This window comes from Dicentrarchus labrax, unplaced genomic scaffold (genome assembly GCF_905237075.1).
Source record: "Dicentrarchus labrax unplaced genomic scaffold, dlabrax2021, whole genome shotgun sequence".
Lineage (NCBI taxonomy): Eukaryota > Metazoa > Chordata > Actinopteri > Moronidae > Dicentrarchus > Dicentrarchus labrax.
The window spans coordinates 11,765,807-11,789,181 of NW_026136715.1; the positions used below are offsets into that span (position 1 = coordinate 11,765,807).

At 40.3% G+C, this 23,375-nt stretch overlaps 1 protein-coding gene across 3 annotated transcripts in view; it reads right to left on the reverse strand.

The window, feature by feature from the left end:
- Window positions 1–250: 250 nt before the first annotated feature.
- Window positions 251–23,375, reverse strand: part of LOC127377135 (metabotropic glutamate receptor 7-like) — a 61,576-nt gene continuing 38,451 nt past the window's right edge. For 2 of the 3 annotated variants that reach the window (XM_051424785.1, XM_051424787.1), the window contains exons 6-10: window positions 22,767–22,967; window positions 16,634–16,773; window positions 11,586–12,521; window positions 4,430–4,682; window positions 251–1,347 (exon numbers count right to left, since the gene is read on the reverse strand). In XM_051424785.1, the coding sequence (XP_051280745.1) occupies window positions 1,298–1,347; window positions 4,430–4,682; window positions 11,586–12,521; window positions 16,634–16,773; window positions 22,767–22,967 (1,580 nt within the window). In that variant the 3' untranslated portion in view covers window positions 251–1,297. Of the gene's footprint in view, window positions 1,348–3,796; window positions 3,843–4,429; window positions 4,683–11,585; window positions 12,522–16,633; window positions 16,774–22,766; window positions 22,968–23,375 lie in introns of all 3 variants that reach the window. The other variant, XM_051424786.1, reaches the window with a different exon arrangement.

A 23,375-nucleotide genomic window follows, 5' to 3' on the forward strand; every position in this document is an offset into this window, starting at 1 on the left:
AAGGGTGAGTAAAGGAGTCAGCTAGTGGACATCCTCTCCTCTCGCAGGGTCTCATCTCCTCTGCATGACAGCGCTGCTCAGTGAGCTCTCTAATGCGCCCTGTCATCGGGGTGAGACTTTGAAAGAGCTCATGACATTTCCTTCAGTTTCCAGAAACCCATCAACAAAACAAATGATTAATGGAACTTATTCAGACATCAGTTTAAACGCTCACACACACGTACAGAAATAACTATGATATGCTGTCTGGTTTAATTGTATAAAAGATAACAAAATGATTTTTATTACATGTTCATAATTTGACAGACATCACAACATACTTGCATGATTGCTCTGATATTAATGCTTCCCACACCATAATTAGGCATAATATACCCAATACGAAACTATATAAAACAAACATGCTTGCAGATACAGCGGGGCAGGGGGCAGTTCAACAACAGATTAAAGCCATATTCTGTCATTTAATGAAGTTCAGTTCTGGTAAAGAAAACAAACTGCAGAAGGATGCTGAAGCTCATTATCATTTTCAGAATTTATTTCTCTTTTTTTGTTTACATCAAATAGAACAGACATACATTGGCACATGCAAAGTGAACACTTTGTGGTGCTTTTCATTACCATCCAAATCCAATTGAACAAAGACTGGATATCTATTTTTGTACTCCAAACATGAAAATACTCTCAAATATTTACAAAAAATATATAGTTACAATGCCCATCACTCTAACAATAATAATCATCTGGGACTGATTTGAGTTGGTAAAAACAAAATACTGTATGTGGCAGAGCTTGTTGTTCAAGGTAATTAAATCAACTGCAAAAAAAGGAGGCACAGAAGAAAATCACTTATAAACAATACAAAACAGAAATCAGATAATGGGAACCCCAAGAGAATATGGCTTTAATGACATTTCAAAAGAAAATATCTTGAAAGTGGATCCACTGTCCTTTTTTTTTTTTTTTGCGACCATCCTCGTTCACAGTGACCCCTTTTAGCAGGCAAGTTGTTCTCTGGCAGAGAGAAGGGGGCCACAACAACAAGTTTAAAACCTACAGTTTGGTTCGTGACGCTGACCCAGCCACACGGGCCTACAGCTGTGCTAGTCTCTGTCATGTATCATGTCTGGTTGAAGGTTGGATGCTATCCACAGTCCTGGAGTGCATAGGTACTGCAGGTGGTGCTGGGATGCCTTCGCTCGCTCTCCTGTCTCTGTCTTTCTTTCTCTGTTCCTCTAGAGCTCCCCTCCCTTTTCAATCACAGATAAAGGACAAACGCCATACATTTTCAAGCAGATCAGATCCTGAGGTTGTTGTAACTCACATATGTTTTCTTGGTTGCTTGACCTGAGAACAGAGTAAAAAAAAGATTGAGATTTACTTTGAGCATTGCTACAACAAAACAAAAGAGGCAAATAAACATCCTCCGCTTCTGTAAACTCATCCTACTATGCCATGCATTCTTATCACCAGCTGTGTGCAATCAGTAGCAATATTTTCTGGCCTAGCATATCATTTCAACTCGCAATGCCCCTGTGTAAAGCCTTAGTTTCTATTTTCAGATGTTAACTAGTGATAAAAAACACAAACACCACACAAGTGAACACCGAACAAATGCTAGGGCATGCAATGTGATCCCAGTCTGGATTGCCATGGAAACATATCAGAATGTGGCTGAGTGCCTAGATGCTGTGTGTGTGTGTGTGTGTGTGTTTATGTGTCCTCCTGTAATATCCATCGTTATGGGAACCAATTTGAGTTTCAAACCCACAGATTGAAGGTATGTTTTTGAGAACTGAAGTCATTTTGGCTTATTATGGCTTCTGTAAAAGGCTGTTTTAGGGGAAGAATTGAGTCTAGAATTAAAGTTAGTCTTTGGTTCCAGTTTATTTTAGGGCAGGGGTCGATGTTAGTCAAGACAGGGATGAGGAAACGTGAATGTAGTCAGTAGACCAACATCAAGAACGAAGATATGTGTCTCTGCAGGTGCGTTGTCCTTTTTTGTACAGTAGAGAAGGTCGATGTACATTTTCTTAATCACAGACATTGCTATAAATTCTCACTCTACTGCTTTAATGTTGCTATGGTGACCAACTCCCATGGGCTACGCAATTAAAGTCGCACCATTTCTTTACAGCTGCATTTTGTTGCCTTGGCCGGCAACTACAATGAATAAAACATTAGTAAATGTACAACAGATTCTTCCTGTTAACCATAAATAGTATTCAGGAAGATCAGACTTTGTTTGAAGAAGACGCTGTGTGTGTGTGTGTGTGTGTGTGTGTGTGTGTGTGTGTGTGTGTGTGTTTACTTGTCTGGGACGGAGACATCTACCTACGCTATCATCTTAATTTTTTATATTGATAGCTGATTATTCATCTCATCCTATAACTTTTTTAATGTTTTGTTAGGTTCTGTTTTCTTCCCACAGTACTTCATAACATGAAATTGTGTAGTTAAGGACAGAGAAGCATTTCAACATCTCTGATTTGCAGGTTAAATCCTCCTGTCTCTTAGAGGCGTAATCATGAAGATATTACACCGTATCAATACCGATGTAAATCTGCAGAACTGCTAATGCTCTTAATCCTATAAATCACTCCGAGTCATCTCACACAGGGCTGATGGGCCCTGAAAGGGAGGTATTTGGCGGTCTGATGGTTACAGGAATTGACGGACAGTCTCCAGGGATGGTCGAGGCACAGTTCAGGTTTCGGGGCGGTCATGCACATAAATTCGCCATTAATAAATGTCACTTCTCCTGCTGCTAAAAAAGAAGGGCAAGAGGAGGGAGGAGAGAGTGTGCAGGGAGGGGAGACGAGGCAAGAAGACATTCATGTAGGAGAGACAGAAGGTGAGAGACACACAGAGCAGATGACACGGTGCACTTTTGGGAGGGCCTCCCGGAGAACGCGTGCCTGGCTTGGGGACTTTTGATGTGCTGCTGCGACAGATGTTAAGGTTTCACCCTCAATGCAGAGTATTTGCTCATTGAGGCACATGTGTGACTGGCAAGGATATGCTCCCCAGCCCCTAATACAACTTGCATCAGCTCTCTGACTTATACGTGCGTAACTCACACATTCAGTCACACAAAGATACACACATTGAAAACCGCATGCACAGTTGCACATTCACAGTTGTACGCATACACACATACACAAGCTTATTCGGCTCATGACAGATGAGTGTGACAACTGTTCGGGTGTTTGGAGAAATTCCCAGGAAAATCTGTCATCTCATAGGCATAATTCAAAGAGGGGTTGAGGGGCTGGTGCACCTGTGGGTGCCATGATCGCTCTATGTGATTAGAAGCGTTGCGGGAGAGGAGGCCTTTGGAGCCTGTGATGTGTGATTTGCATGAACTGTCAATCATCTCTGTCTTCATGCTGACAACAAGAGTAGAGCAAAGAGCTTCCATGGCAACATTGGTCTAAAATCTAGCTTTTTGCCTCTAAAACCATTTCTAGTGTTATTTCTCACCTAAACAAACACTGTATCACCTAACTATGGATGTATGTAGGCTTCCCCACTCACGTACTAATGCCCAGTATTATCTTTGCTAACAGGATCATGCTTACTGTCTCAGATGAAGGGTGGTATGAGCAACACACAGCTACAGAGACAGATTATCTTCTACCATTCCCGGCAACAAAGCCCTCCTTCTTCAAATCTCTTCACAGAGTAAGTCCCCCCATCTTATTTCATGCTCTCCGCTGTGCACTTGGGCTAAAAGGTCTAACCATTTGTCAAGAAACGAGATAACTGGGTCCATTCTATAGGACATTATACATACTTTTTACCCAAGCAGCCATCCAATTAAACTGCCGGAATGGGACTTTCTAGTACAAGAAAGGAAATATGAGAAAGATATGAGAAAAGGATAGAAAAGCATCTCATTCTCCATTTGGGGAAAATCTTATTTAAAACCAGCTGAAACCTCCATAGCACACACACGCATATATATATATATATATATATATATATATATATATATATATATATATATATATATATATATATATATATATATATATATATATATATATATATAGGACTTGATCTCTATATAAGCTTTATTAATTAATTGTAGACAAAATGGACAGTAACTGTGACTACTGTAACTCATAAATACTTCATATTAAATTTGTGTGTTTGTGATGTTGGCTTTAATAATTAATTAGACAAACTCTGGTGCATAAGTTGGCTTGATCTTTGCACAACTTACAATAATACATTTAGTATGTGACCAAACAGAAAGCATTCATGTTGTGTTTTAGAAATTATTAACTACTGCATTATGAGCTTTTAAGTAGTAGATTACATATTCAGATAACACTTGAAATGTGGTCTAATGTAAATGAGCTTGGTTCATGGTGCATATGTATGTAGCTCTGAGGCTTTTCGATTCTCTCACTGGGTTACTTACTCATGGGGTCAGCAGCGGGGTTCTCACACAGCTCAGTCTTAGCCTCTCCATTGGGCCTCTCGTTGGGCTTCTGGGACAGACGCGATGACATCGTGGCAGCTGTGACCACAGCCTTGAAGCTACGCTTCCTCTTCTGTACGTTCATCTCAGGGTGAAAGATAATGATGTATACCTTGGGCATGTAGAGCATGCCCAGTGCTACTGAGGCACTGAGGTTCATGGAGATGGTCAGGGTGGTTGTCTGAATGTACAGCTGGAGAGAAGCACAGACAGGTAAAAAGCGGTTTTAATACAGACTGGAATAACATCAAACCTAATTTATATGGACACTTCATTTCTATGAGGTATGCACTTTGATTTGACAGCACTATGAGGCAGACAAATAAGTCAGGAGCAGCATTTAAACCCTTATCAAGAAAAATAAGAGACAAGACAGCTATGATGGCAAAACATCTTTGGCCAATTACAGAACAGTCACACTGTTGAGCACAGTGATGAGGCAAAACCTAATAATAACCATTGCCCGATAACAAAATACGAGCATCCAGGGGAATAAGTTCATTGGTCACTGTCCTTTTTTCCATCCTGGAGTGTAGAGAAATGACAAAAGGACCTTCACCGTTAGAGGATATGTTCGTTTTATATACTAATATAATACAAAACCTCCTGATGATAACTGATAGTTTTTGATAATCTAACATTACTATCAGATATGTAGGTGGTCTGGATGTTTACTATGTGTAGCAGGGGAAAAGAGCAGCCATGCATACGGTAACGTAATCCAGTAGCATTTATTAAAGCCTGACCTGCAGCTACTCAGTCAAGTCAAAGTCGGTTCAAGCGTATTAATGACAAAAGCAGAAGCATCACCATGACTTTAGCAACATGTCCTCACATTGCATCCTTTCTACAAGTCTATCCACCTGAACCTTGACAGACCACACTGTCGGGGCGAGGAGCTGTCCGTGACATGTTGTAGTCACCTTTCCTTTCCTTTCATAACAGATGTTTTATCTCACTACTCAAGCATACATCAGACCAATCTACAGCCTCTGAGCTACTTCTTCCCCCACAAACAATTTATGTAGCCAGGCACATTTTAGTGTAAATTCCTCCCAGACAACAATAAAAGACTTCTTCCATGGACTGAGAACAGCGCAGTATACAGCAGTTCTACATTAGTTTTCCTGTAGCTGTGGAGTGCAGCCTGTGAAAGGCTCTCACTGCATTAAGTGGCAAGATCATTCATAAGAATGCCATCCATGTGAGCCCAACGCAGGTACATTCTCTTACATGCTTCCTCCACGACATTCTCAGAGGTTACATAACACCTTTCACATTGTCAAGCTGTAATTGCGAGCTTACATAATACTATGATTTAGGTTAACACAAATTTTATACAGTGACTTCATTAAAAGGTAGTGATTTCACTAAGAGGTAGTGAAGTCAGTAATTCAGCAGACACGCAAGAGACTCTTGTTTCACTTAAGGGTCTTGGAGGAGACAGAATCACTGCAAGAGGGGCTTGAAGAGCAGATCACCAGAGCCTCCTCACTAATCTACTACACTTGAAAGCATCAGATGTCACTTATATGCTGCCTTCCTGTCAGCCACTACTGATGTGGATTGGGAAGAGGATACAATTGTAAACACATTAGCCACCACAGTGTATCTGCAGAGCAGCGAAATGTTTGCTGATTCAGTGAGAGGAGGAAATGTCACCATTTGCATACAGTTTTTCTTGGTAAATAGCACGGCTAATGGTAATTTCTTTCATACAAGAAAGACTCATTGACATGCCAGTCATGCCTTTGTCTTCCAATCTCCACCAACAATTCCGATGCCTGATATCATCAACATGCCAATACACTCAACCGCTTCTTTCTCTCTCCACCACCTCTTGTTTCTCTGCGGAGCAGCATCAGAGGCACTGATCTGGCTGGCGCACCATGCATTAATAACTGTATGAGTATCACAATGCTCTCCGTGCACTCACTGTTCCGTGTCACTCGAAGCTGGGGGACAGCGGAAATGTTGCACGTTCTGTGTCTGAGCTGCAAATTAGCAGTGTTTATGATTAGATATTGGGGCAGCCGATCAAGAGTTTGTGAGGAGTACACATGGCAACAAATATAATCACCAGAGATTCTCACCCCTGTGCTGTGTTTCCATGTTTGGTAGCTGTTAACCTGTCTGGTATCCATAGCAACACTACAGAGTTTGGTGCGAGCAACTAAACACGGCTGGAATAAGCTTTTAATGAGATTCTGATACCATAGACACTGCAACGCTGACCCTATCAGAACTGATTTACTGACCATGCAGGAGAGTTGATTCGGGAGCAGGCTCACAATAAGCATGAGGTGCTTACTCATACTCATCACATTCAAGCAAAAACACACACACACACACACACACACACACACACACCAAAAAAAAAAGTGTAGATATACAGGCTTCCACATAAACACGGCAAACCAAATCCTTTTTCCTAATGTCTCTAATCAGTGGGACATGGTTTTTCATTTTGCCTCTCTATGAGCTTGACCTAAATTCGTAGCCCCTCTCACCCACCACCCGAATGTTTAGCTTGTCACAGAACATTCATAATTAATTCCTGTTGCTTTAATATAAATAAATACATGAAGTCATTTTCATAACTGCTTGGCAACTCTCTATTTATAGCCAGGGTAATGATTTATTAACATCCTCATCAGGAATCAAACGCCTGCTTTTGAATTTTACATCTCATTGACAAGCCAAATGCCGATATCCTGCCACAACAAACGACATGTCTTCCATTTGGACAAAAAGCCGTCGAGGGTAATTCTCATAATTATACTCACCAGGGAAATAGTTACAGCAAAGGCAATTTAGTTGGGTACGGTTGAGTACTATAAATGCACACAGCTACAAGGACTTGATTCAGTAAGTGACAATTGGGATGCTCTCTGCCCCGTTAGAGAATGCTTTCTATAATGGATCCATGGGATTTGCAGTCTCCTCTCAACTACCTGGATGTCTCTTGTTGTTTTGGGTGGCCTACTTTCTAGCCTGGCTCATGTCATGAATAACTCTGTATGGCTTTGTGCTGCAAAGCCCTATTCCATACTGGAGACACCGCTCTCTGTGTGGATGGTCTTCCCTTTATTTTTACTCTGCACAGGAAGTCCCCATTACTGGGCTTCAGTATTGGCAGATGAAGAGATTGTGACGCACATAACCAGTGCTGCATGTGTTAAAGCAGGTAATTAATAGTCAAAACAAATTGAGGAAGTTGCAATTTGTTGGAATGCATTGTTTACACTGTTTTTTCTGGTGATATGTTTGTTGCTCTAATCAGGGCCAGTATTTATCCAGCATCTTAAAATATGAAATAAGCACTGACTGGCTAAAAATTCCAGGGGTGATGGATTTTTTTGTCCATTTAGCAGTAAGAGTAAAATGGTATTATCTTTCTGAACTTAGTAAATAATACAATTTATATAGATTTGTCCCAGAACGTTCAGGCAGAAACAATCTGTGAGAGGGGAGATGCTTTGGTAACGCTTTATGACAATAAGCTTGTTAAAAGATACCATTATTGACAAGAACAGAGTCATTCTTATGACTGATTTTGTGCTGGTGCAGAAAACTCATGCTGTTTCTGCAGAAACCACTGTCCTCACAATGTTACACTTTTTTGCAATGGGGAAAAGCAGCTTTGCATCTGTGATGATTCTGTGAAAAACAACAATTTAAATAGTAATCAAAACTCTGATTGCTCAAATCAAACTTTGATCGCTTTTATCTTCATTAGGCAACACCATTAAGATAAGCCGCAAGACAAGGCTGCTTAGTAAGAGTGCAATAAAACTAAATTAACTTAATTGGGATAACTCAGCTTAATTACAACAGGTACAATCTATATCTTATTTGTTATCATTAATTATAGCAGAGCTACAATAACTGAGAGATGTGTTCATACATACAGTATGTGTATTGTTATGTTGCATTTCCTGGGTGACAATACAGAAATTATTATTTTCTCCCACCAACCTGGAACATAAAGTATAAAATTTCATGTTCTCTGTGGAGAGGCGTGCCACAGCGCACAAGAGGATTTCCAGCATCCTTGCTGTGTGTGCAACACTGATACAATACATGCAAAATGTGGCATGTTTTGTAAAACAATGTGCTTGGATAAGGCCGATATGATAATTTCCCGCAGCTGAGTCAAATTAACTGCTATTCTAATTTGCATACGTTTTAAGCCAGACGAGTACCTTGCCAGTGTTTACTTAAAGTCTTCTTTGTAAATGGAGTATTGGTAAATAAAATGATAAGTTTTAAGCAATTTATTAGTTTTGGCATCCTATGTATTATCTTGGCAAACCAAACCGCAACTGTCAGGAAAAGTACAAAACGTCACCATCATTTCTGCTTTTTGGCTCTGTGTGTTGTAAAACAGCGAAGTCACACTCTCTCCTACCTGATAAATAAATCTCTTCTCTTCATTTTGGTAAATGTTCAACATCCATTTTCAAAATGAAAACTACTCTCTTTCCTTCTTTCCACTACTCGTGACCAGTTTTAGCGTTTTGCCTGCAGTCTGCCTCTGGTGCAATCTACTCAAGGTTTCAAGCATAAAACATCTGATAGGCAGGAGAATTTCACATATTATTTTCAAAAGACTCCACATCTTCCCAGTAAGTGTCAAGTCCAACTCCAGTCAAGTGCAGTTGTTTGCAGAGAGACAGGAGGATTAGAAGTTGCAATTTTCATTTCACCTGCTGAAAGCTTGGATGGGAAAGTTTTTACAAAGTATAGTTAGTCATTGCTAATCATACTTGGCAGCACAGCCTCTTTTCAAGAGAGCTTGTGGGTACGGAAGACATCTTACAAGAGCCTAAGTGGTTTCTAGACATGTACTGAGGTATGTATATTTTCATGACATGGAGTTCTCCTTTATGTGTGACTGATCTTGTGGGTGTTTTGCTAGAAAGTTTCTGAGCCTCTGGAAAATGTGACATTATATCATCATCCAACTCATCTGAGAACTGTAAAAAACTTCCAATTTTGTGGTCAAAGATGTTACCGAATAAGAGAGTTCTCATGTTCGGTGACAAGATGCCTTAATCTTAAACCTTAAATCTAATAACGTAACATTCCCAGTCATGTATGTTAATAGTATTTTTCACAGTTTTTTCTTTTGTCTGTTTGAACAGTGCCTTGCAGGCCTGGTGTTTGTTTCAAAAGTCAGTTGATCTCCAGGCCTGAGGACAGCTGAATTTGGATGCTGGTGACTCTTTCAGTAATTAACTTGAGAGTGTTGAGTAGTTGACTGAGCACATGCAGGTGCACAGGAGGCAGGGGGATGCTCTGTGATCTTTTGTTACCATTTTCGCATGGCTTCCCTCAACATGAGTTTGAATGGGCAAAAAAGGGGGAGGGGGCGAGGGAGTCACAGGTGTGGAAAATAAGGGGCATGTAAATGATGTTCAGTTAAAGAAATACCACTCACTGCAGTCACAACTTCTGCTACAATACAGTACAACAAAACAACACAAGGCCAAACAGCCATCTGAATTGTTTTGGATTATCATTGGAAGCTGTCATCATATCATCTCAGTGTTTTCATAAATCTTTTGATATTGGACAACCTGGGGTGAGAGAGATTATTCAAATCTGCGTGGGTGTTTGGCCACATCTGCACTTAAAAACACAACAGGGCAAGGTGCTTATAAAGTGAGGACACAGTCGAATGCATCACGTTGGATCACATTTAGCCTCCAACAGTTGATTCACATGCAGATATACACGCATTGTTTTTGTACTTTGTACCAAAATCTTTAGTGAAGAATTCATGAGAGGAATACAGTCCTATCAGCAACGAATGTGAGGGTATAAGTATAAGTGAGCTGAAACAACGGATAAAATAGCTTCACCTTAACTGCACTGAAGCGTTTGCAAAGCATGTTATCAAGACATGCAAAGGCACTTCTCACTAGCTGTGGCTAGGGAGTAGGCATCAATGTACCCATATAGGCCATTACACCAGAATGCTGTGGTGTGAACTGGAGGTGAGTGTAAGGCAGGAGCTGGTGTAAAGAAAGAGTTAACTGCATAAAGGGGAAAGATAAACACATTACTGCCTCGCTAGTCGCCGCGAGTAGCATAATGAACTCCTAATCGCTGCTGAGGGTGTAATTCATCTATGAAATCAGCAGCAAATTGAGATGAGGAAAATCACTTTCTGATCCATCTCATGCCGTAGCTTAGCAGGAAGGATATTGAACGCTGTGCCTCTCAAAAGGTTAGGAGTAACACTTCCCTGTCAGCATCGATATTCTGTCAGTGGAAAACTTCCCCTCCGTGCCGTCTTGTACACATGGCTTGCCAAGCAGCACGCGCAACTCGTGAGTCCAGCAGATGAATGCATCTGTATTCTGCCCAGTGCTGGCCAGATAAGCAATGACTAGCACATCAGGTCAAAATGTCAGATTCTCAATCAACTCCGGTAGCACCCAATGTCAAATGCTTTGTTGAGTAGAGCGCAGCTGTCAAGAGATGGAATGTGTTGAATCAAACTTCTATTTACCCCTCATTTCTCTCTGCCTTCCTCCTCCTCCAGCTCCTCACCCTCATCTTCCTCCACCTCCTCAAACTCGCTTGTCTCCCTCTCCTGAATAAGGCACAATAGTATATGTTGAGCCCCAGGCGTGAGAGCTAAGATAATGGCATCTGGAGCTGCCGGCACCCCCATCTGTATCACTCTTCAGGCTTTTCAGGATTCTGGTGCTTAACATCAACCCTTCCTCCGCTTTTATATGCCTATTTCTGTCTGTGGTGGTCCTAGTGTAGGTTTCCACGCACATCAGAGCTATGTAAATATGAAATCAAAAGAAAATGAGCCCATAACTTATACAGTCACTAAAGTGTGTGTGTGTGTGTGTGTGTGTGTGTGTGTGTGTGTGTGTGTGTGTGCGCTACCTTAACACACTGTTTGTGTTTTCATTTTGTGTTTGTACAAATATGCATGTGCGCAAGTGTTTGGACAAGATAAAAACAGGGCCAAAGGAATGAAAGGGAATTTTTTTTAGAGGAGGGAGAGAGACAGACAAAGAGAAGGGCGGTGACAGAGAGAGAGAAGGCAAAAGGGAAAGAAATGACTCACCTTCTCTGCCGACTGGGCTGTGCCAAAGAAAATCGGGATGAAGGCCAGCCAGACTATGCAAGTGGTGTACATAGTGAAGCCAATGGGTTTGGCCTCATTGAAGTCTTCTGGTACATCCCTAGTCTTGATGGCGTAGATGGTGCAGGTCACCATCAAAAGGATGCTGTAGCCCAATGAGCAGATTATCTGTAGGTCTGTGATGTCACACTTCAGCACACCACGAGCCAGCATGGGGTTGATGGTTTTCTGCTCATCGTAGTCGATGATGGTGTTTGGAGGGTCCACGGCAAACCACACCAGCACACCCAGCAGCTGTACGCAGATCAGACTAGAAGTGATGGCAATCTGGGAAGTGGGACTGATGAAGCGTGGGGCTGCGACCGTTTGCTTGCCCTGCTCAAAGATTCGATAGATGCGGTTGGTCTTGGTGAGCAGTGCGGCGTAGCTGATGCACATGCCAAGGCCCAGGAAGATCCTCCTGAAGGCACACACAGCTACATCAGGCTTGGCAATCATGAGGAAGGTGATGATGTAACACAGAAAGATGCCAGTTAGCAGCACATAGCTCAGCTCTCGGCCCGACGCCCGCACGATGGGAGTGTCATTGTAGCGTACGAAGGTGGCCATGACAAAGATGGTGGCAATGATGCCAAGCATGGCCAGGAAGACGGGGATAATTGCCCAAGGTGAGTGCCACTCCAGCTTGACAATGGGGATGGGCTGACAGGCGGTTCTGTTGGGGTTGGGCCTCATGTTGTAGGCACACAGTCTGCATGACGTCTCGTCGTACTGGTACTGGTAGCCATCACATAACTCACAGTGCCAGCAGCACGGCATGCCCTTTACCCTCTTCTTCCTCTCTCCAGTTTTGCAGGGCAGACTGCACACAGAGATAGGCACCTCTTGCTCCCCATCTGGCCACTGAAGCTCCTCCAGCTGGGAGAGAGATGACAGCACAGGAAGAGAGGGTTAGCAACAGGCTGATAAGCCAGAGGTACCACTGAATATGAGAAATTATGAATATGTTCCGACAAAGCTTATTAACTGGTGACTAATTACTATATTATGATTTTGCATAAACAAAGTACAAGGCAATCCTTGCAAACAGCTAAAAAAAATTGAAATGCAGTTGAAAAAACGATTAACCTAATACAGTACAACAACTTTCTTGCCAATTTCTTCCAGGGATTGCCTTTTCTAATACTTGAAAGTAATTGAAATCACCATGGCAACAGAGCTTACCTTTGTTCAGTGAAATAAAAATAAATAAATGTGAAATGCAAAAGACATTATGTTTTAATACAGGAGCCAGTGAGGTATGAAATATGTGATGATAAGGAAGGAGAATGGGATTTGGGATTGCAAAATGCCTCTTTTAGACTTTGCAGAGCTATTTCTATTTATGATCATGTCATCAAAATGAAAAGTGCAGTGTACAGACGCACTGAAGAACTATCAAAACCCTTATCCAAAAAGGCCCTGAGGTGCTTCATGATTTAAGCTCAAACTACAGTATAGTCTCAACATACAAGTCAGCCTGTAAAAAGCTGTGAAGAAATGGAATTTTTAGGGCTCTTACAAATTTTGTTAGGGCATTAAAAAAAGCTAGGTAATATTCAGAGCTGATCTTTTGATTTATTATGAAAGTGCACTGATCCATGGCTTTTAAAGCAACAGAAGATTAAAGATACCCCTACATGGTTTAGGCAACTTCACAGAAATATATCGGCCAAGTAACCAAAGTAAATTACTTGGACTCCAACAAACAAAAAGAAAAAAGATTCAAGTGGTACTATATTAAACTGATTTTATTGTCATCTAAAACTGCTCGAATATGACATATTTAAAAGGGGCTTTGGGACAATGAGTGTATAACAGCCTACATTAAAATCAGAACGGCATAGCGTAAAACTATATTAGAAATGAAGAAGAATTAATTTTAGTGATATTTTAGTGTGTATTATGCCTTGTAAAGTGAATTTGTGAGCTAAAGGTACCCTGTGGAGTTTCTGTCATCTAGTAACGCTACGGAGCAGTTTTTTAATGTGTGTCCCTGCTTTGTTTGTCTCGTCTATGTTCACAAGGAAACATGCTCTTGATGCGCTATGCAGTCCTGTCAATAGATTCACATCATTGATCTACAGGTGGCGGTAATGCGCCAAGCAACACAACAAAGCCAAGACTGCAAGATTTAAAATACATAACACTAACACATAAATAGTGCAAATGTTTTATGAGGAAGGCAATGCATTCAACATACTGAATTTAAACACTATACATTTACTTGTTTTCTTACCAAAAGTTAGATGAGAAGATTGATACAAATTTCCCTATTAGCATGTTATATCTCATTTGTTTAATCTGTACAAAAAACAGCCGCTGGTTACCTAGCAATGTCATGATTATTGCTAGACTCAGAGAAATAATCTGGCACATAAGCCCTTGTAAAACCGCAACTTCAAATTTTTACTCTTCAGTTTTGTACAGATTGAACAAAGGAGATGCAGTGTGGTATTTGTGAGCTTGGGAGAGGCTGGTAGGTGGGTTACTTGTTAGGCTAAGCTAACCTTTTCTTTTCTTTACTTAGAGACATTAGAGTGGTATCGACAACACATGGGCACTGCTCAGGCAGGCAGTGTGACCCCGGCCGTGACTCCCAGCATGAATAAGTAATATTCCTTAAAATACTAAAATATTCCTTAAAAAAAAAAAAATACAATTTTTCATCACGCATCACCTCTTTATTTCTGTGGTGTGAAATGGAATTCAAACAAATGTTGCGCACACATACCTCATGTTACTAAATACCGGCAGATAGAAAATTCCACTAGTTACAAATATCCTCACATATAACATGAGACCAGCTGAGGATACTAACAGCATTGCTTCCTCCAGTCGGGCAACTGCCAATAATTGCAGACACAGAGCTGTACCTTTGTAGCAAACACACACACACACACACACACACACACACACACACACACACACACACACACACACACACACACACACACACACACACACACACACACACACACACACACACACACACACACACACACACACACACCTACAGTGTGTTTCTGTTGTGTGTACCTGTATGACAAATGTGTTGTTTCTGTGGTGTCTGGGTAGATTATCATCTGCCATTTATCTGGGGGCATGAAGGTGCCATTTGTTATTTGGACAATGAATGGTGCTCTCTGGAAAACCTCCCGATTACACACAGTGTGGCAACGGTAATGAGACCAACAGCTCTGTTGCTATGGAGACCAGAAGCAAGATTTTTGACACCTTGGACTCATACAGCTGCCATAATTTTTTCATTTGGGCTTTTGCTTTAGTTGTTAATTTTTACAATTAATTTGAGCTTGACAGCTGGAACATTATTACATTGTACTTCTTTATCAATGATCACAAATCATCATTCCAGGGTAACCTTTAAATTAAACTGCTCTTTATGTGTTAGTGAACAAATAGCTATTGCATTGGAATATAATTGCACTATAACGGCATTCGGTTTGTAATCACACTAAAACAGAAGTCTCCAGCAACAAACGTTGTTCCACCTGTGCCATCACATCCATTGGGTTGAGTTTAATTCTTGTGATCCAGAGAGCCATTATGCAAATGTTAACTCATCCATATGTAAATATCATGTTTTTGTAATCTCAGTTACATAGAAATACCTAGAAATTTTAGCCCAGGTTTCATCCTATCATGCAGTGTGGGCAATTTCAAACCATGTTTGTAAAATCAGTTTCTTTATTGTCCACATGAATCACCCAAGCCCATTCTAGTGTTGTGACAGCGAGATCTATTACAGTGGCTACAAACCAACACCTTGCACCTAGAAAAGCAGCACAGCAGCTGTCTCCAGCTCTACACCTAACACTAATATTAGACAGTATTTTTTGTAGGTGAATTAAAGTTATTTAAAGTTAGCATGGAATGAATAATGCCTTATCCATGTTCTTATCCCATGGGTTCTACTATCTTTTGGATATGCGAAAAAATAAATTACATTTTCACACATTTTCCTATTAAAATCCTTCACTTTTCTTATAAAGTACCCAGAGCTTTCATATGATTTATCTTGCTCTCTTGGGTGTACCTTAAATTACGTCTGACAAAATGTGATCATAGATTTAGAGTTTCATCATGTACAGTAAAACCTGCAGGAAAGCTCCCGAGCACCAAGAGTAACATGGGAGGTGTGTATCGAGGTGTCAGTTTCCAACAACATCAACATCTTCCGCAGCTCTCTGCTGCCAAATACTGAACATATACAGTCTGACACTTGGGTTAAAAACACTTCCTCCCACTCGCCTTCACCGTCAGCCCTCCAACCTATGCAGTGATCTCCAACAACGGAGCAACATCATTGTCTGTTTTCTTTCTACTTTCTTCTTTTTAATGTTGAACTCTCAAATCAAAACCCTCACTGATGTTATAGTCTAGAAACATATCAAACGTCTTTTTAATAGCATACAAATTGTGACCACCTAAAATTATCACACTTTATCCACCTTCACATCTTAAAATCCTGACTTTTTTTTTCTTTTCTTAAAACCCTTGGGATATTTGATAACCTTTGATAAAACTACGTTTCAATTATGAATATACACATTTGTCTTCTTAAAGTCTGAAAGTAACTTCCTGTGGGACTAACATTAGTAGGCAACACATCAACTGAGATGTGCGTGTGTTTCCCTATTCATTGCCAGAGGAAAATATTACACCTGAGGAATTTTGAACATTTATCTTCTGAGTAAAGATTAACACTGCCTTTTTCTTGCTAAATTACACAAACAGATTCATTTTTGCACCTAGAACACATCAATTAGACTGAAAGCAAAACATGCCTGCACCTGAGCTCTCTTCGTATTTGAGATGCAAATAATGTGCACCCCCTTGTCACATAAGAGATTTCAATTTTGGAAAACATGGGAAGTCTTCACGCTTATAAATCTTTAGCATTTAGACAACATTTGGCATTGTGTGTGTCTGTTGTCTGTGTGTTCCCTAGTACCAGTAAATCATCATACCCTGAGCTGGAGGGTCTCCACCCACTGTCCTACCACCTTATACTCTGGGGTGGAGGAGTTGGTCATCTGGAACTGGAACAGGTCATAGCGTCCTGGAGCATCGCCGTTCTTATTAAACACAACAGTGGTGCCAGCACTGCCTGTACAGAGCGAAAGAGAGAGAAAATGCAGCAAAAGGACATCAGAATGGTAAAGTGTTAGACACACGCTGATGTGACAAAGTAAAGCATCTCTTCCAACAAAAGAATAACATGAACTCTTAACCCCTTGCCTCTTACTGTGCGGTGGCCTACATGGACAACACAAAGGACCACAGTGTGTTTGAGTCAATTCCTCCCAGTTAAACCTGCAAACACAATGACCTATATCTTGAACCTTTATGGAAATCACGGGCAGGGAAGCAAACTCCCTACTGACCAATATAGCACTTCCTCACCTGCTTCATATGAATCATCGCAGCTGCACAACGGCCACTAGAGGAATATATTTTCACATTCAAAACATGGTTGGATATGTGAAGTTCCAGCTGTGCTCTAATATCATATATTCGCTGCTATTTCAAATGTATGCACACCTCCTTCAGTAATGCATGTCTGTCACACAGCGGACAACAACAGGAGATATAGGGAGGATTCACAGGTCAGCCAAAGCATCATACGGTCCCCATCTGCTCTCAGTGTGTAGCAGCCTGTCTCAAGCAGAGCCCTGAAGATTTCACTAATTAGCTCAGAGAGGACTGCGGACACCTCAAACACTATGCATGAGGAAAAAGAGTTCTTTAAATGTGCATTTGTGCGAGCTCTTGACCCTGTCAGTATATGTTGTGGATGTATTTACATCACTCAATTATATGCAAGGCAGTGTGTTAATGCAGATGTCAGTCAACATCAGATCTTCCTGGCAGTAGTATTGAATGTTGAGTGGCATTAATGGGAAAAACGGTTGTGCTTTATTTTATACATGAGGTCTGCATTGTTGATGAGGTCATTTTTACCATCCCACAATGCTGAGAGAGAATGAAAAACTGCTGCATTTTACAGGTCTATTCACCTTGGCACTGCATACAGTAGCTCATGAGCACGAGTGGAGATACCATTTTTGAAATGGGACGGGGGGAGTCTGATGACACTTGGCATGGGAATTAAGTACTTTAATAGCTCTGGCTATAAAAAGTGTAGAGAAAGGACCATGAGCATGTGTCCAAAACACTTTTGGGAACATGTTGTCTTTTGTATCTAGAACAGAGCTTGTGGCTTTTGGTTGGAAGGCCACTGTACCTTTTCCTTAGTTTTCAGCCAGAAGGGAATTTCATCTCCCTCCAGTTTTTTCTTCCAAGGACATTTGTCATTGAACATTCTACAAAAGTTTCAGGCCAAAAGACTCATGTAAAACAAGAAAGGCACAGGGAGAAAGAGAAAAAGCCCAATTCAGGCGACAGGATAGGGGTCATTTGAATAAAATACTGTGGACCAGCACTCAAATTTTCCTTTTTGACTTTGTGACACCATTGTGCATTACAAATGTCAGCTTGTAAAACCTTAAGTGGCCATTTCGATGTTGATGCAGAGCCACAAATCCCTCACTATCTGCTGTTATGCAAAGTGATGGCACATATATTCCACATTAACAATACAGAAATGGCACCACTGGAGTCATTTGATCCATTGGTCGTAGAACACTAATTCATCGGTATCCATGTGTGTTGGCAATAATGCATGTTCAGAATGAATACCAGTGTACTTGTAAAGCTCACAGTGAAAACGGTCTCAATATGAAAACCAAACTAAAACTCAGTGGGTGGCAGTCACCGTCCTGTCACTTCTACTTTCACCAAACCGACAGTAGACTTGTTGACACAGTGTATAAAGATGTTGACAAGGTATTGACTCCTGTGAGCAAAAGCAGTGACAGGGTTAGCATTCTTACTCCACGCCCCAGCAAAAACATACACAAATAAACAAACACACAGAGTCATTCAGTAAAGTGACATGAGTGATTGGGCACTTGGCGCTCTTCAGCTTTAGAGCAAATAATTAAGTGCCGTTTCTGTGTGTGCAGATAAAAAGGCATTAGAAATTCCTTTGTATTTTCTATTGCCTGATATTTTCAAGGGAACAAAATGGTCTGTGTAGACTCCTTAGTGAGAGCGCTGTCTAAGATGAAAGATTTATGCATTTGCATGTGGCTCTGAACTAAGACATGACAAAAGTGCACTGCTGCTGTGCTGCGCCGAGCAGTGTGGGTGGACTGGGGATCCACTGCTGTGTTTCTCTCGCATCATTATTCTCTCCTTTTTTTCTGCCTCTCACTCCTCAGCTCTGTGACTCGGGCGCAGTGGGGAGATCAACAAAGGAGGCTTACACTCCTTCGCTCTCAAACATACATTAGCAGCAGCACATACACAGGATAATGTGCATGGCTCCAGTCTAAATGCAATAAGGGCCAGTGAGATATGCCTGAGCCACAAAACAACAACCTTTGCTTGCCAGTAAAAAGGTTTGAGTATATAATAGCAAGACAGGAAGAGGTAGAGGTGATAGAGAAAGTAGAGATCTTATTTTTGGCTCAGGTGAAATGAACCTCTTTCTTTGTCAGTGCCACACTGAGGTAAATGGAAGTCAGCACAGGCCCAGATGGTTATTGAGATTGGACAGCAGATTCTCAATCCCATGCATGAATCCGCACTTAGTTAAGGTCTCCTTGAAATCTCAGCACTGCTCAGGCAATTGCATATATTCGGTTTCTTTAGTTCCACCTTAAAATCTGAAGGCTTCTTGCCTGCTGGAACTCTGCACTGCTGCCATAGCGACAGTGTTAGAGAAAGGCAGGCAGCTCTTTAGCCTTAAGATCGCTGACAGAAGTTTGTTTTTGTATGTTTCTGTATAAAAGTAAATGTAAATAGTTATTTGCCCTGTTAAATATGATAAATGTGTTGTTCAAAGTGATGAACAATTTATAAAATGTGCATAGGAACAAACTTTTAATGGATCAATATAATTTTAGAGCATGATGATATAACTCTTTTCCAAAAACTATTAAAAACACATCAAAAATCCCATCGGCGCATTGGGTGATATGTTCCTTTATTATGATAAACATAGGCATTGTTATTTTCAAGTGATACACCGTCTTGCTGCTGAAATACACGCTAGCACAGCAAATGTGTATTAATCCGCAGCAGAAAATAATCCCCAAAAAAAGCACAATTTGTCCTGTTTTATTAATAATTAACGTAAAAAAAATTTCAGTACCCTGCTGTTATAGAAAATGATTGATACAGTTATGAACCATTTCTAAAGATTTAAATCTTCAGTGGGAAGGAATGAGCTTAGGGCAGACACAGACAGTGGTAGGGAAGACACAAAGTATTGACAGTAACAAAACATTTGATACGTTGTCAGCCTTTGTAGAAATTTGATAGGCTGAATCATACAAATATAGATTCCACTGTTAAGTTAACTTTTACTAACTCAGATGTTATGCATATGGTGATGTGTTTTCATAAAATTGAATTTCAAATTGCACTATATAACTTGCTCACAGTATTGAATTGAAGGGCCTGTATCATGATACGTATCGTTTCACCAGATTAATTCCAATAAAAAGCACTAGGCTCAATCACTGCGCACAACTTCGTTTTTTTAGATAGGTCTGTGTTGTTGGTAGGAAAATAACTGAGCCAATCAGAGCTTTTTAGGTCTCACTATTACTAATGGAGAAGACATCTTCCTGTACAGGAGCCAGACAACCAGCTACATCCATGAAGAAAATTGACAAGCATGAATGACACTGACACAGCTGTACAGGTTGTTGCAAGTCGCCTTAGAGATATAACTCTTAAATGAGCAGATGTTTTAGACTGTTGGGCAAAACTTCTGTTTTGACTGAAAATGTTTTCCACAGAACGGATGTCACTCACAAAAGAAAACCCCACCTTCCAAGACGAAATCGGCTAACATGACCGAATAACGTTGTTAAATGAAATGGCAATTCAGTGTTATTCTAAGGATAGAAATGTCAAGTTCAAGTACTACCGCTATTGATGACTAATGGCACTAGAGATGTGGGCTTAAATCAAGTTAAGTAAATACTAGAGATGTGCTGCATGTACAAGAAAATGCATTTAATGACAAAAATGCTTTTTTAAAGTGTTCCTATTTCACAGCAAAATGTGTTTCATTAGCAGGCGATCTATAGTAGCACTATGTTACCTTTTCATTCATTCATTTAACCAGGCATTTAAGCAAGATTTTTCTTCTCCCTGCTCCTTTTCAGTCATTTAATATGTTTAGGTTTATCAGACTGTAGTTTATATTTTGTTTTGGAAATATACACTTAAATGATGCAAAAAATAAAGAATTAAATTAAATGAAGCACTGGGACCTTCAGTGAAGTGTTTGTACAAGATGTCTCTCCAGGTAAAGTACATTCAAGTACATTTTTCCCACAACACACACACACACACACACACACACACACACACACACACACACACACACACACACACACACACACACACACACACAGTAGAGTGTTATTTTAGTACTTTTTTAGTACAATATGACAATGAGCTGGGTCCACCTCTAAAAGTAGGCCAGTTTTGTGAGAAGATTACGCTGATTCTTTACTTTAAACAGCTGAATCTTATCTAGAACATTTTTGTGAAGACACAATGTACTTCAAAAGAGTCTCTAATGATCACTGGCTGACATACATGCCAGCACATTTGTAATGACAAAGGTTTTTCTTGTTTTAAACTCATATTCCATTTGGCTCTCTTCCTCCACTCACTTCTGCATTTTAGAGCAGTTGTCATTAATAGCTATTTGCCATTAATTGTTAAGTATCTTTCACATCACTTTCTGTACAGGGCTGAATAATGTAGAGGTTCAAGTACTGGCAGACCCATAATATATCACATTGGCTTAAAATATTCCACAGATCCAGAAAATGTTGTGGTGCATTGAAATATGAATGAAACTGAATGTAAATTTTAAAGTGTAGTGTAGCCCACAAGCACATGTTGCATGAAACAGAGGAGGTATGTATTTAGTACCTATTTGCCTATTTTTTATAGTCTGAAACTGAGATGATTCTCTTGTGTCCAGAATTTTGTTGCTCTCTGAATTACAATTGCAGATGGGTGTGGACACAGCAGCTTTGAGTAAAATACTTGAGTAGTAATATCATTAGTATCATTTTAAGAAATAGACTTTGCTTTCTTGCTGAAAGTTAGATGAGAAGCTTGATGCAACAGAGACAGCTTCACTTGTTCTTCTGATGTTTGATGAGCTCATACCTCCTCAGACTCAAGCCTGTCAGGATCAGCTATATTTTGTGCTTAATGCTAACATTAATGTGCTACAGGTAGCTAAAATGTGTATATTTGGGGGCAATTTGATGTGTGCCTGCAAGTTTAAAGCAATTTGCTGAGAATTAGATAAGAATATCGATACCTGTAGTGTAAATGTTTCACTGCCAACAGGAGACAGTTAGCTTAGCTTAGCATAAATAATGGAAACAGAGGCAAACGGCTAGTCTCTGTCTAATGATAAAAAATCCACCTACCAGACTTAACACATTGTATCTTATTTGTTTAATCTGTACAAAAGCCGACTCATAAAAAGCACAATTACCTGGCTTTAGGGTTGAGCCATGCTAAGTGTTTCCCCCCTGTTTGTACTAAGCTGAGCTAGGCCGCTTTATATTTAGTGCACAGAAATGAGAAGGGTATCAATCTACACGTCTAACACTCAAGAAATTGAAAAAGCATATTTTCCAGATGGTAACTTTAACTAATATACAGTACTAGGGTCAGTAAGCTTATTGAAGTGTGACATAATTGTTTTACTTCAATCATATGGTTCATCCATAAATTCCTGAAAGCTTATACATTCTCTTATTTCATATTTTGCTTTAATCTACAGTTTATTGTATTCTTCTAACGAAGCAGTAGAATAGAGTGTAGCTGCAGTGATGATGAGTAGCTATAATCTAATTTTAACTTCCTTGCTAGAGTCAGTATAAAATGTCCTCCAAAACTCTGCCTAAGTAATAATATAACTCATTTTACTTTTCTTCTCCACACATTCTGTAAGTATCTGACTGCAGACTTTTATAATTTGTCACTCACCGTTGAAGCTGGTGTTGCGTATGTACTTCAGCAGAGTCTTTCCTTCAGCAGACTCCATTTGTGGACAGACGCCAGGATGATCAGGACATAAGTCCCTATGCATGTTGTGGAGAGCGTGGGCCATGGCATACACCGCGTCAATCACAAACTGCACCTTCCCCTCCTGCTCGTACTTGGAGTCTATCCCGATGCGCTCCTGGCCTGAGGCGAGGAAAGGAAGAGGAGGACTTACAGCCAAATGCACCATAAACTATTAGACATTACATCCTTGCAGCACTGCATATCTTCTCCAGCTTCATTTTTATTCATACATTTACCATTTGCTGCCAGTTAGTTTAGTTTTGATTTTGTGGGAATTACACCTAAAGGTACATTGTGGCACAGAAAATAAGAAGACACATTTAATTCCCAAGTGGAAAATATCAAGCTGAGCTGTGAGACAAAGTGTTTGTGACAAACACAGCAGACTCAGATTGAATTACTGAGGTGTATTTCAAAGTAATAGGCTGCTAAGAACAGAGCTCACTTGTCCCATCAGCAAGGTGATGAAGATCACCATGAACTTTAGTAACATACTCTTCTACAGTGGCTTCCTGCTCTTTTATAGAC